Raw genomic sequence first — 19,421 nt, forward strand, 5'->3', positions numbered from 1 at the left:
TCTAAAATCATGAAAAATGTTATTTTCATTAGTAAAATAAATTTTTGAATATACTTACCCGATAATCATGTAGCTGTCAACTCCGTTGCCCGACAGAATTCTACGGACGGGATACGCCAGCGATCGCTATACAAGAAGGGGGTGTACTCACCAGCGCCACCTGTGGCCAGGTACTGCAGTACTTCTTGTTGACACCACCTCAATTTTTCCTCGGTCCACTGGTTCTCTATGGGGAGGAAGGGTGGGTCAATTAAATCATGATTATCGGGTAAGTATATTCAAAAATTTATTTTACTAATGAAAATAACATTTTTCAATATTAATCTTACCCGATAATCATGTAGCTGATTCACACCCAGGGAGGTGGGTGAAAACCAGTGTACATGTATATCAAGAAGCTAAGTATCCCGTATTTCATATTATCCGTTATTCAAAATAACAATGAAATTATAAGTACCTGGTAAGGAAGTCGACTTGAACCATTACTCTGCCTTTAATAAGTTCGTCTTCCTTACTGAGCGCAGCGTTCCTCTTAGGAGGCTGAACAACTCTAAGGTGCTGAAGTATAAAGGGCTGCAACCCATACTAAAGGACCTCTACACAACCTCTAACCTAGGCGCTTCTCAAGAACGAATTGACCACCCGCCAAATCAACTAGGATGCGGAAGGCTTCTTAGCCTACCGTAACAACCCAAAAACAACAATAAAAGCATTCAAGAGAAAGGTTAAAAAAGGTTATGGGATTAAGGGAATGTAGTGGCTGAGCCCTCACCTACTACTGCACTCGCTGCTACGAATGGTCCCAGGGTGTAGCAGTTCTCGTAAAGAGACTGGACATCTTTGAGATAAAATGATGCAAACACTGACTTGCTCCTCCAATAGGTTGCATCCATAATACTCTGCAGAGAACGGTTCTGTTTGAAGGCCATCGAAGTAGCTACAGCTCTCACTTCGTGGGTCCTTACCTTCAGCAAAGCAAGGTCTTCATCCTTCATGTGAGAATGAGCTTCTCTAATCAGAAGCCTTATGTAATACGAAACTGCGTTTTTGGACATAGGCATCGAAGGTTTCTTGATGGCACACCATAAGGCCTCTGATTGTCCTCGTATAGGTTTTGACCTTTTAAGATAGTACTTTAGAGCTCTGACAGGGCAAAGAACTCTCTCTAGCTCGTTACCCACCATGTTGGAAAGGCTAGGAATTTCGAACGATCTAGGCCAAGGACGTGAAGGAAGTTCATTTTTTGCCAAAAACCCGAGCTGTAAGGAACATGTTGCTGTTTCGGATGTGAATCCTATGTTCCTGCTGAAGGCGTGAACCTCACTAACTCTTTTGGCTGTTGCAAGGCAGACGAGGAAAAGAGTTTTGAGAGTAAGGTCTTTGAAAGAGGCTGACTGGAGAGGTTCAAATCTAGGAGACATAAGGAACCTTAAGACTACGTCTAGATTCCAGCCTGGAGTGGACAAGCGACGTTCTTTAGAGGTCTCGAAAGACTTAAGGATGTCCTGTAGATCCTTGTTGGAGGAAAGATCCAAGCCTCTGTGGCGGAAAACTGATGCCAACATACTTCTGTACCCTTTGATCGTAGGAGCCGAAAGAGATCTAACATTCCTAAGATGTAACAGGAAGTCAGCAACTTGGGTTACAGAGGTATTGGTAGAGGAAACTGCATTGGCTCTGCACCAGCTTCGGAAGACTTCCCACTTGGATTGATAGACTCTGCGAGTGGATATCCTCTTTGCTCTGGCAATCGCTCTGGCTGCCTCCTTCGAAAAGCCTCTAGCTCTAGAGAGTCTTTCGATAGTCTGAAGGCAGTCAGACGAAGAGCGTGGAGGCTTGGGTGTACCTTCTTTACGTGAGGTTGACGTAGAAGGTCCACTCTTAGAGGGAGAGTCCTGGGAACGTCGACCAGCCATTGCAGTACCTCTGTGAACCATTCTCTTGCAGGCCAAAGGGGAGCAACCAACGTCAGCCGTGTCCCTTCGTGAGAGACGAACTTCTGAATAACTCTGTTGATGATCTTGAACGGCGGGAATGCATATAGATCGAGATGGGACCAATCCAGCAGAAAAGCATCCACGTGAACTGCTGCCGGGTCTGGAATTGGGGAACAGTACAATGGGAGCCTCTTGGTCATGGAGGTGGCGAACAGATCTATCGTTGGCTGACCCCACAAGGTCCAAAGTCTGTTGCACACGTTCTTGTGAAGGGTCCATTCTGTGGGGATGACTTGACCCTTCCTGCTGAGGCGATCTGCCGAGACATTCATGTTGCCCTGAATGAATCTCGTTACCAGCGTGAGGTTTAGACTTCTTGACCAAATGAGGAGGTCCCTTGCTATCTCGTACAGCTTCCTCGAATGAGTCCCTCCCTGCTTGGAGATGTATGCCAAGGCTGTGGTGTTGTCGGAGTTCACCTCCACCACCTTGTTTAGCAGGAGGGACTTGAAGTTCATTAAGGCCAGATGTACTGCCAACAACTCCTTGCAATTGATGTGAAGCGTTTCCTGTTCCTTGTTCCATGTTCCCGAGCATTCCTGTCCGTCCAAGGTCGCGCCCCAGCCCGAGTCTGATGCGTCCGAATAGAGATGAAGATTGGGGGTCTGAACAGCTAACGAGAGACCCTCCTTGAGAAGGATGTTGCTCTTCCACCACATGAGAGTGGTCTTCATCTCTTTGGTAACAGGAATAGAGACCGCTTCGAGCGTCATATTCTTGTCCCAGTGAGCTGCTAGATGGTATTGAAGGGGGCGGAGGTGGAGTCTCCCTAACTCGGTGAACAGGGCTAACGATGACAGGGTCCCTGTTAGACTCATCCACTGTCTCACCGAGCATCTGTTCCTCTTCAGCATGCTCAGGATGCACTCTAGGGCTTGGTTGATTCTTGGGGCCGACGGAAAAGCCCGAAAAGCTTGACTCCGAATCTCCATTCCCAGGTAAACGATAGTTTGGGAAGGAATAAGCTGGGACTTCTCTAAGTTGACCAAAAGACCCAGTTCCTTGGTCAAGTCCAAAGTCCATCTGAGACTCTCCAGACAGCGACGACTTGTGGGGGCTCTTAAAAGCCAGTCGTCTAAATAAAGGGAGGCTCTGATGTCCGCCAAGTGGAGGAATTTGGCAATATTCCTCATCAGTCGCGTAAACACCATAGGTGCTGTGCTTAGGCCAAAACACAGGGCTTGGAATTGGTACACAACCTTTCCAAAAACGAATCTCAGAAAAGGTTGGGAGTCTGGATGAATGGGGACGTGAAAGTAGGCGTCTTTCAGATCCAACGAGACCATCCAGTCCTCCTGCCTGACCGCTGCTAGGACCGACTTCGTCGTCTCCATAGTGAACGTCTGCTTGGTGACATAAGCATTGAGCGCACTGACGTCCAGCACCGGTCTCCAACCTCCTGTCTTCTTGGCCACCAGAAAGAGACGGTTGTAGAAGCCCGGGGATTGATGATCCCGGACTATCACCACTGCCTCCTTCTGTAACAGGAGCGACACCTCTTGATGTAACGCTAGCCTCTTGTCCTTTTCCTTGTAGTTGGGAGAGAGGTTGATGGGAGAAGTGGTCAGAGGGGGATTGCGGCAGAATGGTATCCTGTAACCCTCCCTTAGCCACTTGACAGACTGGGCGTCTGCACCTCTTCTTTCCCAAGCTTGCCAAAAGATCTTGAGTCTGGCTCCTACAGCTGTCTGGAGAGGAGGAGAGTCAATGTTTGCTTTTCGAAGACTTGGTACCTTTCTTGGACCTGCCCCTGTGACCGTCTGGGCGGGTACCTCCTCGGCTGGGGGCTCTGCCACGAAAGGGCGGAATAAATCTGGTAGCAGGAGTATCAGCCACTGGGGTGCGGTAAGTTCTAGGAACTGAAGGAGCAACCTTAGCCTTCCGTGCTGAAGAGGCCACAAGGTCATGCGTGTCCTTCTGAATAAGAGCCGCAGACAATTCCTTGATAAGATCCTCAGGAAACAGGAACTTAGAAAGAGGAGCAAAAAGTAACTGTGACCTTTGGCAAGAGGTGATACCAGTGGAAAGGAAGGAGCAAAGTTGTTCCCTTTTCTTGAGGACTCCCGATACAAACATAGAGGCAAGTTCGCCGGAACCATCGCGAATTGCTTTGTCCATACAGGACATGATCAGCATGGCCGAGTCTTTGTCAGATGGGGCAGTCTTCTTGCTCAAGGCCCCCAGGCACCAGTCGAGAAAATTAAAAATTTCAAAGGCGCGAAAGACTCCCTTTAAGAAGTGGTCCAGGTCAGAAAAGGTCCAGCAGACCTTAGAGCGTCTCATAGCCGACCTTCGTGGAGAGTCAACCAAACTTGAGAAGTCAGCCTGGGCAGAGGCAGGGACCCCCAAGCCTGGTTCCTCTCCTGTGGCATACCAGACGCCTGCCTTAGAAGTCAGCTTAGGAGGTGGAAACATAAAAGACGTCTTTCCCAGTTGCTGCTTGGACTGCAACCAATCCCCTAACATTCTCAAAGCTCTCTTTGAAGATCTAGCGAAGACGAGCTTAGTGTAGGCAGACTTAACAGGTTGCATGCCTAGAGAGAACTCGGATGGAGGAGAGCGAGGGGTAGCAGAAACAAAGTGATCCGGGTATAACTCTCTGAACAGAGCCAGGACCTTGCGAAAGTCAATGGAGGGTGGCAATGACTTGGGTTCCTCCACGTCAGATGAAGGATCATCCAGGTGAGCAGCTTCATCCTCAGAAACCTCATCACCTGAGGGTTGAGAAGCGAGAGGTAAAGGTAAAGCGGTATGCTGAATGCCTGAATCCTGAAGAGCGGGTGCATGCGCACTTGCGGATTCATCCTCAAGTCTCTGTTGAAGAGGATGAGGGCTGGTAATGACAAAGTCATGAGGCTGGGATGAAGGAGGTTCTGCGGAGGTCTGAGGAGCAAGCGTGGTGAGAGGCGACTGTTGTAAAACATGAGGCTCATGCTGCATAGACTGCGGTTCAAGTTGAATGGGAAGAGGCTCAAGCTGAGGAGAAAGTGGTAGATGCATGCGTTGAGGTGGTTGACTCATAGCATGAGGTTCCTGCCTCAAGAGTTGCGCTTGCTTCAAGGGTTGAGGTGGCTGCGCAGAGAGAGGCTCTTGTCTCACGAGTTGAGGTTCTTGAGGTGCTTGCCTCGAGAGTTGAGGTTCTCGCCTCGAGGAAAGTGGAGGTGGCTGCTGCGAGAGTTGAGGTGGCTGCCTCAAGGATGGTAGAGGTTGTCGTACCTCAAGAGGTTGCTGCCTCGAGGATGGTTGTAATGCAAGATACTCCTGCCTCAAGGGTAGAGGAGGTTGTTGTAAAGCATAAGGCTCCTGCCCCCATTGTTGAGGAGGTTGCCGCGTGGTAAGAGGCTCCTGCCTCAAGGAAAGTGTAGGTTGCTGCACAGCGCTGGTATCTGGCAACTCCCAACGCGGCAGCTCACGCATGGAGGTAGCTTGAGGAACCTCAACATCATACGTCTGGCAGATTGGACTGCGCAGAGGAGGAGGAGCGCTCGCAGGAGGAGGTGTATTAACCTTCTCTGCCTGAAACTCCCGCATCAACACCGCAAGCTGCGACTGCATAGTCTGCAGCATAGCCATCTTAGGATCAACAGAAGTTGAGGTCTGTTGAGGCATAGCTTTAACAGAAGTTGAGGTCTGTTGAGGCATCGCCTTACCTCTCTTAGGAGGCGTGCAGTCACCTGATGACTGCGGCGAGTCCGAGCTAGCCCAATGGCTACACCCGGGCTGTTGGACTCGCGCGGTCTGGACTTTACGCTTAAGAGGTCTTGAGACCTGAGTCCAGCGTTTTCTCCCAGAAAAATCTACTGCAGACGAGGAAATTAAGGGCTCAATCGTCTGAGAGTGGAAGTGACGATCTCTATAAGATACGCCCGCAGCCACTGAGGATACTACTGTGCGCCGATCAAGGCCTGCCGAACCCTTTTGCCCTTCGACATTGCTTCTCCCCTGGGCTTGGGAGCTTGCAAGAGGTCCCGGACTGGGAGGACGACTGGCACGCACAGAAGTATCCTCACGCGCAACACTGACACTGACACTAGCACTAGGCACAGCACTGGCACTATCACTTCCCACTGCACTTTTCACTTTAAGTTCCTTGACGTCTGCCAAGAGGAACTTGTGGTCACTCACTACCGACTCTACCTTATCACCTAAAGCCTGAATGGCACGTAAAACATCCGACATATCAGGCTGAGCACTAATAGTAGGTTCGGGGGTAGCCACTACAGGGGGAGGAAAAGGATGAGGATCATGGGGGGATGAATAAAGCAAAGAGCGAGCCGAACTCCTCCTAACTCTCTCCCTCTCTAACTTAGTCGTATATTTAAGGAATTGAATAAAATCAAATTCCGAAAGACCGGCACATTCCTCACATCGATCATCCAACTGGCAGGATTTTCCCCGACAGTCGGAACAAACGGTGTGAGGATCAACCGAGGCCTTCGGAAGACGCCTAACACAAGTGCTAACTCTACATCGTCTTTGGGTAGGAGCTTGTGAATGGTCGGACATCTTGAATCAGAGAACAGTCAAAGGGGGTTTCCAAATTAAAGCAAAGATCGTTATACCATTAATCAAAATTAATCCAAAAGCTATCTAAGCTAAGGGATAAGCTTCCTGTATAGCGAAAGCTGAAATCTCAGAGCAATACTTCACCAAAACCGTGAACAAAGACTCCAAAATTATAAGCGTATCCATGTAGGTCTTGCCGGAAGCACGACAGAGGAAAAATTGAGGTGGTGTCAACAAGAAGTACTGCAGTACCTGGCCACAGGTGGCGCTGGTGAGTACACCCCCTTCTTGTATAGCGATCGCTGGCGTATCCCGTCCGTAGAATTCTGTCGGGCAACGGAGTTGACAGCTACATGATTATCGGGTAAGATTAATATTGAAAAACAAATTTGTTGCAACAGTGTCTATATATAACCTTAGTGAGTTGGGCAAGGGTGAGAATCACCTGTTAAGGTATTTATATAGTATCATTGCCTACACTGTATATCAGTTTCGTAATCTGGTATGGTTTAGCTATTAGAAGATTATGTGTACAAATAAATAATCTATCAATTAGCCTTTGCCTAGTATTTTCACATACAGAATGTGTAAATATATGGATAGCTGTAGAAATGGGTCTGTTCCTTCCTCTGCCAAAGGTCAAGAGTGAGGGATGGGACTATCAAGTCTTTCCCCCCCATAGGAAGATTTGTCTTCATCCTTCCATATTCATCTGATATGAGTATTGGAGGGAGGGGAGGGTGGGGGTACGATTGTACCATATATAGTTAGCAAGCTCCCTCCTACCAGTGACTTTTTAAGTCACAGGTTCAAATACACAGTAGTTGAGAAGAGGGCTAACCCAGTATGACACCCTTCATTTACCAACCCCCTTGCCTTACCCAATGAGGTTGACTATCTATGATAAGTCATACATGCACTTTTGATTCTTACAGTTAACTTTATCATCTTCACCTGCTTGCAAAGGAACAGTTATTCTGCCAACCCAATTCCTTTGGAACCTTTCCTTCATCTGGTCCTACCTTACACATACCAATCAGCCATTCATTCACTCAAAGGTTTAGAAATGTTTAGCTCCACCAAACATTCATTAGAAAGAATTGATGTCTCTCTACTAGTACAGAAGTAGAATAAGTTCTGATCTACTGGACATCATACTGAAATTATCCAACAATAAGGTTGTGCTAGCCTATTGGAAATGACCCTGTCTTGCAATCTGTTGGATGGGAGTTCAAGCCCTACTCAAGTCCAATACTTCCTAGTAGTGTATGCAACGTCACCAGCCTTGTGAGCTAGGGATGGGGGGTTTGGGAGATACTATAGGTCTTCTGCTGATAGAAATTGCCTGGCCCTCCCAGGTTCTAGCTTGGGTGGAAAGGAGGCTTGGGTGCTGATCATATGTATATATTGTTGGTCTCTAGGACATTGTCATGTCCCTTGGCTTTGTCAATCATGAACAACCTTTAAAACCTTTAAATAGCCTCAGCCTATGATTCTAGGGATGTCTTTTCTACTACAAGTTTGGATGTGTCCTCTCTGTAGCCCTTTGTATCTTAACAATTAACACATGTTGGTAAATTGTATTTATCCTAGCTATATAAACATGAATCTTTTAAAATAGGAAATGTCTTCAGTGGAGCTGAAACGGCCACTGAACTCATTAACGAGGTAGTAATGACAGGTGGTGCTTGCGGCTAAGTAGCCCAGCCCACCTGCCATTTGAAACTTCTCTTTTGATCTTCGACTCAGGACTGCGAAGGGTGGATGAGGTGGAAATTTTAAAGGACTCAGGGTTGAATAACTATGGAAAATAAAAATTACTTAAAAAGATGTTATTTGTTCCTACTCATATACAAACCTTTCGTCCTTTAAAACAGAGACTCACTAATAGGTGGGTCAAAAGTCAACTAGAACTGAACTGGTTATTTCATTTTCTTCCCTGGAAATGTCAGTCTACCAGGTCCCGTATGGGAACAAAGGCGATTACACCAGCAAACCCCTACTTGTCTACCAGATGGATGAATAAGCTGATAGAGCCTGACCTGTACTAAGAAGGTTAGTACATGGTCAAAGGAGGAATTCCTTCCCCCAAAGGGGAGATTCAGTCAGGAATTATATACCGTACAGTACCTGACGTATCATGATCAATTTGTTGGTATATATTCCACCATCCTCCACCTCAACAAGAAAAGATGGGGAGAGATACTTCTTTATATTCTAACAAATAAAACTCAGAAGTATAGCTTACCAACATTAAGCCAGATCCAGCGAATAATGGTACAACCGCTTACCACAAGAGAGGGTAAAGAAACATGAAAACGTCAGTCATCCTACCTTTTACTCTAGACTTACATCTACATGTTACCATATATGCAGTGTTTTGTGCCCTGTGCGAGAGCTGGGCTGGCTACATAACTACTTTAGCACCAACACAGTACCTAGAACAAGTAACAAGAGACTTTAAAGTTTATTCACATAAATAAATGGCTGTGAAGGTCATAATGCATTTTAGAATCCTACGGATCGTCTCACAAAGACAGAAAGAGACCATGTTCCTCGACACCTCTTTCTTGGTTTTGGCAATGTTAAAGAAAAGGTGTCGGCACTCGGGCCTGACGTGTTAAGTCCTCTTCAGATAGCACAGCAGAGCCATAACAAGATGCAAAAGCAACTCCTCTCAATTGCCACCAGACAGTTCATGTAGAAGGCCTCGAACCTGAGGTCGTGTACCGAAGAGATCATGGTTCTGACCACAAACTCTGTCACAAACTTAAAAGACTTCCTTCCAAAACTCAGCTTGTATGACAATACAGTAAAAAAGACGAAGCAAACCACCTACTGTACTCTCTTTGCCAATTCTAAGGCTAGCAAAAAGACAGTTTTGAGAGCCAGATCTCTCTCCAGCAGGGCACATACAAGACCCTTGAGAACCATGGTCATGTTGCACTACAATGGCCTGATCTCCCAGGGTGGGCAAGACTGCTCGAAGCCCCTCATAAACAAGAAAACTACCACAAGGAGGAGAGGTCTATACATTTCAGTCGAAAGATCGTACTCAATGCTAACGCGGTAGCATTTGACAGTTGTGACGGAGAGGCACTTCTCTTGGCAAAGGAAGACGAGGAAATCCGGGAACTCGGCTAGAGATGCTCTGACTAGAGAAGTATCCCTTCTATGGCACTAATTGTAGAAGATGGCAAACTTTTCCTGGTAGACAGCTGCAAAGGACTGAAACGGGTAACTAGACATTTCCTGTGCAGTGTCTTGAGAAAAGCCTTTCGTTTGGAGATGCTGGATAGCCTCCAACCATGATTTTCAAGCAACTTCAAGGAGTGCTAACAGAATGAGATAGCACTGGTCATCCTGAGGCCTGGTGTAATTAATAATTGCTTGCTCAGCAGGAAAAACAGAATGAACAAAGGAAAGGATAGGCATCAAGGTGGTCCAATGTGTGGTGGAAGGCATCTTCAAACAGTCCACAGGTCTAGAACAGGGGAACAAAACACGAAGTTTCCTGTTTAGATGCATGGTGAACAGGTTGATCCCTGGAGATACTCGGAGAGTAAGAAGTCTCTTACCTATGCAAGGATGCAGGGACCACTCTGACCCTAGAATGGGGGGAACAAAACACAGGTAGTTTCCAGTTTACTTGCGTGGGGAACAGGTTGATCCTTGAAAATCCTCAGAGAGTAAGGAGTCCCTTATCTATGCAAGGATGCAGGGACCACAATGACCCTAAAACCTACCCTGGCAACTAAGTGTGTCCAATAGTACATTACTCTAGGCCAGAATCTACCTAGCTGACAACTCTACTGTGTGAAATACCACCCAGATGTGCATCTACTTCGTTAACATGCAAAGGATGCACAAACTTTGCCTCTTTAAATATTCTTAGAATACTGATAGGGCTAGAAATGTTGCTAACATTTCTACAACATTGATGCACAGATGCTTCTTTTCTGATCACACTCCTGAGATGACCAGGTGTGCGCCCCATCCCTCCTTTGATGCAACTGAGAACAGTTGCATATCCGGAGATGGGAAGTCAACTGGGACTCCCCAAGTGAAGTTTTCCTCATTCTGCCACCATGCAAGATTATTCTGAGCCTCCTTCCCAACTGGAACAGGAAGGCTTGGGTGATCCCCATATGATGACAAGTGATCCTTCAAACACCACTGAAGGGATCCCTGATGAAGGAGCCTGTGAGTAACAAGATTCTAAAGTGAGGAAAGGTGACTGAGAAGATTCTTCCAGCACTGAGCTGGGAGTACTGTCTTGGATAAGAATGATCACTCTACATCCACTAAGCTAGATTAATTTGAGAAAGGTCAAACATGAGTTCTATCACAATGGCTAATAACTATTTGAGTCCATGAAAAGAGGAAATCAAAGATTGGATTAAAGGCAATGACGGAATATCTATCATAAAAATTCCACTATTTGAAACAACATCCTCTTCTGGATATACAAATAGATTGAAACTATAAGGCAGTAGTGATAGAATTGCTACCTCTGAATGATCAGCACTTCTGAGTCTCACTAGCAAATTAAAAGACAGAAGATATACATCTCCCGATTCCCATAATTTCAGCAAAGATGAGCTTGATATAAATGCTTACAGGACAGTCTAAAAAAAATGTATTACCACTAAGGAATATCACAGGCAATCATATCTATTTTTTATATATGGGAGTGCCACTAAACTCATTGTACAATTTATTGGTGCTTCGTATTTATCCAAGAATGTGATAATCCTGAGATATGGCATAAACTGTAGACTCATAAGTTATCCAATGAATACATGGATACAATCACCTACCAGTCTGCTCAGTTCAAAAAAGCATAAAAGTATGTTGGGATTTTGAAAAAATCACATCAGATATTTCTTGTCTTTAATAGCTAAGGAATATCTAGATGTAGTGAACTTTTGGAGGGGAAAGTGAGAGTAACAATAAAAGATGAAAATTGTCCTAAGCATGAGCCACATTCCAATCAGATTCATGATGATTTTTACTGTAAATCTAAATAGATTAGTGAAAGAATATTAATCCTCTTAAAAATATACAGTATAAAAATAACTTTATCATGTTTAAAAACAGAATACTGTACTGTATACATAATGGTATACAGAAACTAGTTAAATATACACTCTTGATTAGATATACTGTTACAAACTTCCAGGTTATAGTTTTTTATGGACTTACCCTAAGGAGTTCCAAGGTGGGTCTAATGAAGACAGACTTAAGGATGATGAAGTACATTGGGTCTTGTGGAGAGGAGAGCAATCGAGTGGTATGAAGTAAGAAATGCAAGATTACAGATGGCAATCGATGCTCTTTCCCGTCAAAAGAACTAACAACGATTGTGATAGCCCAATGCCATGGTAACTTGAATCTGATATGTCTGTAAACAAAAATAAGTAATTTTAATTACTAATTCACATTACTCCTAAACACCAACATATTTTGACATGAACTGCACATCTGAGGAGGCTAAATTCTTCAGTTAAAAATAACCACTCCATAAAAGAAAAAAAAAAGAAAGAAAAAAAAATGAGGTCTATACTGGTAGTACATATTGTATGCTAAGGAAAATTCTAAAATAACAAATATACCTTAATCATTGTAGTGTTCTAAAAATGCTTCCAGCTATAAAGGGATACCATTTACAGTGTGCCTTGTGTGACAAACTGTATTTGGTGCTAGATTATTATTAATACTAATACCGAGATAACTTACTAAATTCTAACAACTCTAACAGGGCTTTGTCTTAATGAGGTTTAGATTTATGGTACAGAAGAGAATATTTTTAAAACTATAACTACATAACTTCTTGAATTGACTTGTTTCTAAAATTGGACATTCATTGTAGATTTAATTCTGAACTGTAATATATGTAATATACAGTAATTCTTTCTTATTATGACTACATTTAGTGCATATAAGGACTGGGTCATGCAGACTACTCATTAAGTATCCCTGAGCAGGAGTGACATAGTCTAAAGGAAGTCAGAATTACACCAATTAGGCATTCCTTCTGATAAGAATTCCACATCAAATATTAGGTTTGATTTCTTTTAAATTATTATGACCAGGTTCATTATTCCAATAATGTTGCCATTTACCAATGATAAGTTGTAGAGAATCATTAATAGAAACTTAGGGTCATAGTTGCAGCTTTAGCTGCTTCATTGGTTTCTTATTAATCCCATTTCAGCATTCATACTGGCCTCAAGTAATTGGGAGGATAAATACATCAACTTGTTACAAAAGGGGTTTTTAGGACATAAATTTTGAAGCTCTTCTTGTCAGTGGAAATTGTAAATTTCTGTGACGTTAAGTAATTAATCATTTTAACTAACTGCTAATCATATTGCAGATTTTGCTGCTACAAAAATGATGCACAGCTGGGCAAAGAAAAGCTGTGCTTCATTATACATATTAACAGCAAATCCTACACCTTAGCTATCCATTAAGATTGTATTATATGAGATCCATGTTTTATATGTCCTACCAAGTTAGTAAAGTAATAAGACAGGGTTCAACTAATTACATGACTGAAAATGGATATTGCACCTATTTATACCAAGATATTACATTTTGGAAAATTAAAATACAGTACTGTACTGCAGTAATAACTTAAAATGCTTTGGACATCTTGTATCTAAATATGTGTTCTCTATAACTAAAACTCGCAAATAAAAAAAACTATCCATAAACAATATATATTTGCAAAATTACACAGTGCACAGTACTTTAAAAAAAAAAACAATGAGGCCAAGTTACCTTACTGTTTTAGAGGATACGGAATTATTTTTAAAAGTCTAAATTTCCTTAAATTTCCAAAACAAAACTCTTGTGAATTATGAAAAGTAACTGTAGTGATGTAAATATAGTGAATAAATAAAAAAATGTTGCTAAGCTCACCAAAGAACAGAAATACACATAATAAAATACTGTACATTTCACTGTCTGTCTGCTGCATAAAAGCTACTTATCCAAGGAACAAATCAAATAAAATATTGTCCAAGTTAATTACAGTTGACAGGCAAAGAAACAAAAATTGAAAGGGGGTCTTTCTTCACAGCACAATGAATGCACTTGGCTATGATGACCAAGAACATAACTGTGGTACAACTAACATAAGTTGCATTGTTTTGAACTTTATATATGCAACTACTGTAATGAGTTGCAGGTTTTGAACAATATTTGTTCCAAGTAATTCAAGACTTTCAAAACTTTCATGCCAAACAACATTTAACATACTTCAGTTTATACCTAGAGTTAATCATTTTAGCAACAACACGCTTGAGTATGGTGGCCCCTGCAGCCCATATTTCTTTTTGATGTGACGAGAGACAGGTGAATCCTACAGCAACTGCACCACTTTCTGCAAAATCAATCTCCAAAAGCTTCTCGTCCTCTGATAGATACAGCATCAGGGGTATAAGGAACCGCATGTCATATATGGTCTTGTCATCTCCGCACACATCCTCTGGCTAGGAAAGTAATCTAAGTGAGGCATTGGATACAAATTTTACTCTTGCAATGATTCATGCTATAGGTGACTGTCACTATACAATTAGGTTTATAAAATGTTATTTTTATTAATAAAATAAATTTTTGAATATACTTACCCGGTGATCATATAAGCTGCAACTCTGTTGCTCGACAGAAAAACCTACGGTCAAAATACGCCAGCGATCGCTATGCAGGTGGGGGTGTACATCAACAGCGCCATCTGTCGAGCAGGTACTTAGTACTCCAAGTAAACAAAGAACCAATTTTCTCCTCGGTCCACTGGGTCTCTATTGGGGAGGAAGGGAGGGTCCTTTAATATATGATCACCGGGTAAGTATATTCAAAAATTTATTTTATTAATAAAAATAACATTTTTCAATATTAAACTTAGCCGGTGATCATATAAGCTGATTCACACCCATGGGGGTGGGTAGAGACCAGCATTACATGTTTACATTATTATGAGCTAAGTATTTTGTATTTCATTTTAGCAGTTATTCAAAATAACAAACATAAAATAAATAAGTACCTGGTAAGGAAGTCGACTTGAACAATTTACTCTGCCTTTTTAAGTACGTCTTCCTTACGGAGCCTCGCGATCCTCTTAGGATGCTGAGCGACCCCTAGGATCTGAAGTATCAAGGGTTGCAACCCATACAACAGGACCTCATCAAAACCTCTAATCTAGGCGCTTCTCAAGAAATGACTTTGACCACCCGCCAAATCAAGTAGGATGCGAAAGGCTTCTTAGCCTTCCGGACAACCCAGAAACAATAATAAAACATTTCAAGAGAAAGATTAAAAAGGTTATGGAATTAGGGAATTGTAGTGGTTGAGCCCTCACCCACTACTGCACTCGTTGCTACGAATGGTCCCAGAGTGTAGCAGTTCTCGTAAAGAGACTGGACATTCTTAAGATAAAAAGACGCGAACACTGATTTGCTTTTCCAATAGGTTGCGTCGATTATACTTTGCAGAGATCTATTTTGTTTAAAGGCCACGGAAGTTGCGACAGCTCTAACTTCGTGTGTCCTTACCTTCAGCAAAGCTTGGTCTTCCTCATTCAGATGGGAATGAGCTTCTCGTATTAACAGTCTGATAAAATAGGATAAAGCATTCTTTGACATAGGCAAAGATGGATTCTTAACTGAACACCATAAAGCTTCAGACGGGCCTCGTAAAGGTTTTTAAATAGAACTTAAGAGCTCTTACAGGACATAAGACTCTTTCTAGTTCATTTCCAACCATACGATAAGTTTGGAATATCGAACGATATTGGTCAAGGCCGAGAAGGCAGCTCGTGTTTGGCTAGAAAACCAAGTTGTAGAACATGTAGCCGTTTCGGATGAGAATCCGATGTTCTTGTTGAAGGCATGAATCTCACTGACTCTTTTAGCTGTGGCTAAGCATACCAGGAAAAGAGTCTTTAATGTGAGATCTTTCAGGGAGGCTGATTGTAGCGGTTCGAACCTGTCTGACATAAGGAATCTTAGTACCACGTCTAAATTCCAACCAGGTGTAACCAAACGACGCTCCTTCGTGGTCTCAAAAGACTTAAGGAGGTCCTGTAGATCTTTATTGTTGGAAAGATCTAAGCCTCTGTGACGGAAGACTGATGCCAACATGCTTCTGTAACCCTTGATAGTGGGAGCTGAAAGAGATCGTTCTTTCCTCAGATATAAGAGAAAGTCAGCTATTTGAGTTACAGAGGTACTGGTCGAGGATACGGATACTGACTTGCACCAGTTTCGGAAGATTTCCCACTTCGATTGGTAGACTCTAAGGGTGGATGTTCTCCTTGCTCTAGCAATCGCTCTGGCTGCCTCCTTCGAAAAGCCTCTAGCTCTCGAGAGTCTTTCGATAGTCTGAAGGCAGTCAGACGAAGAGCGTGGAGGCCTTGGTGTACCTTCTTTACACGTGGCTGACGTAGAAGGTCCACCCTTAGGGGAAGTGTTCTGGGAACGTCTACTAGCCATCGAAGTACCTCGGTGAACCATTCTCTCGCGGGCCAGAGGGAAGCAACTAGCGTCAACCTTGTCCCTTCGTGAGAGGCGAACTTCTGCAGTACCTTGTTGACAATCTTGAACGGAGGGAATGCATATAGATCTAGATGTGACCAATCTAGTAGAAAGGCATCTATATGAACTGCTGCTGGGTCCAGGATTGGTGAGCAAAATATTGGGAGCCTCTTGGTCATCGAGGTTGCGAAGAGATCTATGGTTGGCTGGTCCCAGGTGGCCCAAAGTCTCTTGCATACATCCTTGTGGAGGGTCCATTCTGTTGGAATTATTTGTCCCTTCCGACTGAGACAATCTGCCATGACATTCAAGTTGCCTTGGATGAACCTCGTTACTAGTGATATGTCTAGACCTTGACCAGGTGAGGAGGTCCCTTGCGATCTCGTACAATGTCAGAGAGTAGGTCCCTCCTTGCTTGGAGATGTAGGCCAAAGCCGTGGTGTTGTCCGAGTTCACCTCCACCACTTTGCCTTGAAGGAGAGACCTGAAACTTTTCCAGGTCAGACGTACTGCCAGTAGCTCCTTGCAGTTGAAATGCATTGTCCTTTGACTCGAGTTCCATAATCCCGAGCATTCCCTACCGTCTAATGTCGCACCCCAGCCTACGTCCGATGCGTCCGAGAAGAGAACGTGGTTGGGAGTCTGAACAGTCAGGGGAAGACCCTCTCTAAGGTTGATATAGTCCTTTCACCAAGTCAGACAAGACTTTATCTTTCCGGAAACCGGGATCGAGACCGCTTCTAGCGTCTTGTCCTTTTTCCAGTGAAAAGCTAGATGGTATAGAAGAGGACGGAGGTGTAGTCTTCCTAGTGACACAAATTGATCCACGGATGACAGTGTCCCTACCAGACTCATCCACAGCCTGACTGGGCAGCGTTCCTTCTTCAGCATCTTCTGGATGGATAGCAGGGCTGGGGGCTGATCGTCTTGTTCAGCAACGTCCTCATCAGAGGGTTCCTCATCCGAAACTGATGAGGAAACGGCAACGGAGTGGGCAACGTCTGACTCGCTGAATCCGGTCGCACTGGTGGATGCGTGACGGAGCCGGACGCAATATCATGGCACTGCTGCACAGTCTGTGAACTGTCAACAACCATGGGTGCGCGAGGAAGTACAGCGTCAACCCGAAACTGTCTAGACTGTCTGGGTTGTGCAGTCAACACCCTACCGGGTTGCTGAGGTTGACGCACTGCGTCACAACAAGTCACCTCTGCTGGTTGTTGAACGTCCTGAACGTCAACAACCACCTCCGAGCGTCGCTTAACGTCAACGTGCGACTGGCAACCCACACTGGGTCGCATCGGTGGAGGAACCACCTCAACTGGCAGACGCGAGTAGGTTACCTCAGCGTCAACAGGGCGCACAACCGACCGGTTGGAAGGTTGTTGGCCAGAAGGAGGAACCACCTCAACTGGCAGACGCGAGTAGGTTACCTCAGCGTCAACAGGGCGCACAACCAACCGGTTGGAAGGTTGTTGGCCAGAAGGTTCTTCTCCGCATTTAAGTCCTCTATCAAGGACGCAAGCTTGGACTGCATGTCTTGCAGCAAAGCCCATTTAGGGTCTACGGGAGCAGGTGTGGCAACAGATGGGGTTAGCGACTGAGGCGGAACCATTTACCATCCCTGAAAGCCTTGTTATGTGTGACATAATAGTACAGCAAAACTTCAAAGGCTCGACAAAAGGTGAGAAGATGACCTGTTAACAACTTGGAGCGTCTCCTGGCTAGGCGCCAGGGCGAGTCTACCAGAATTGAGAAGTCTATCTGGGCAGAGGCATGAACTCCCAAGCCGAGAACTTCTCTCGTGTCCTATCAGAGTCTCGCTCTATAAGCCAGTTAAAAAGAAGGGAAAACAAAGGCTGTATCCCTAAAACAGCACTTTCTCATCTACAGGAACCTTGTCCGATAAAAGCTAGGTTATCTCAGTGAGTCTCTCACTGGTGCATTAGTAGTAGACCAGAAGGCAACGTCATGTAACTGCTTGACAGTCTGTGAACTGTCAACAACTGAAGTGTCAACCACAACACGTGCGTGAGGACATACAGTGTTCACTCGAGACTGCTTTGACTGTCTATACTGAGCAGTCAAAACAACTCTAGAATGCGGAGGTTGACGCACCACGTCAAAACAAAACAACTTAGACTGTTGTTGTACCTCGCGAACGTCAACGGAAGGTTCCGTGCGTTACTGAACGTCAACATGCGGCTGGCAGGGTACACTGGAACGCATGGGTGGCGGGACTCTCTCAGCTGGAGTGCGGCAGAAGGTTGCCTCAGCGTCCACAGGACGCACAACCGTGTTGGTTGTAGGCTAGAGGTTGGTGCAGTGTCAACCTTCTCCGCACGAAAGTCCCGCATCAATGACGTTAACTGAGACTGCATGGTCTGCAGCAAAGACCACTTAGGGTCTACAGGAGCAGGTGCGGCAACAGACGGTGTGACTGCCTGATGCGGTACCGCTTTGCCTCTCTTAGGAGGTGAGCAGTCGTCGGAAGACTGCAGCGAGTCCGAACTGACCCAGTGGCTACAACTGGGCCGTTGGACTTGCGCGGAAGGGACCGACTTGCGCTTAATAAGCTGCGAGACCTTGGTCCATGGTTTCTTACGAGAAACCTCTTCCGCAGACGAGAAATAAATGGGCTCTCTCGTCTTTGTGTGGGTGGGGCGATCTTGGGTAGATACGCCCGAAACCACGGAGGGAAACGTCTGTTCGTTGATCAAGGCCTGACGAACCCATAAGTCGTTCGACATTACTTCTCCCCTGGGCTTGGGAGCTTGCAAGAGGTCCCGGACTAGGTGAACGACAGGCACGAACAGACGAACCCTCGGACGCAACACTGTAACACTTTGCGCATATCACTTTATCACTTCGATTTTCTGTTTTGCACTTATTTCACTGAAATCGAAACTTTTACTGATTTCTACCTGAAACACGCAATTCTACCCTTCATTAAAAGGTAGTAATTGCGAAATCAGTCGTATAATGCAGCTCATTAATACTAGCAAAAAACAGAAAACATATATAAAGATAAAAAATTCAGTGGCTGGGAAAGAGACTAAACACTAGTTCAAATAAACTACGTTTACAATCTCTCACCGCACATAGCCTGGGGACAAGAATAAAACCCTAGAAACGTTTTACCTTCTTCCCCGTACAGCGACTAGGGAGGAGAGTAACATGAGAACGTTACCCGCTTGAACGGAACGTTTTCTCTCCTCTCTCTCCCTCCGTCTCTATCTCTCTCTCTCTTTCTCTCTTGATTTCGCATTTAAGAGAAGAGCCCAATTATATATCGTCAAAAAAACATGTTATTTGACTAAAGGAAAAAACTGAAAGGTTTTCCAAATAAAAAGTTCCTTTAATTTAGAATTTAAAACAT

General features: G+C 44.4%; 1 protein-coding gene across 1 annotated transcript in view; it reads right to left on the minus strand.

The window, feature by feature from the left end:
• LOC137615259 (nucleolar pre-ribosomal-associated protein 1) overlaps positions 1-19,421 on the minus strand; it is a 321,164-nt gene that overhangs the window by 39,761 nt on the left and 261,982 nt on the right. The window contains exons 11-12 of the mRNA XM_068344983.1: positions 13,782-14,002; positions 11,709-11,907 (exon numbers count right to left, since the gene is read on the minus strand). Of these exons, the coding sequence (XP_068201084.1) occupies positions 11,709-11,907; positions 13,782-14,002 (420 nt within the window). The remainder of the gene's footprint in view (positions 1-11,708; positions 11,908-13,781; positions 14,003-19,421) is intronic.

This window comes from Palaemon carinicauda, chromosome 21, assembly GCF_036898095.1.
Source record: "Palaemon carinicauda isolate YSFRI2023 chromosome 21, ASM3689809v2, whole genome shotgun sequence".
NCBI lineage: Eukaryota > Metazoa > Arthropoda > Malacostraca > Decapoda > Palaemonidae > Palaemon > Palaemon carinicauda.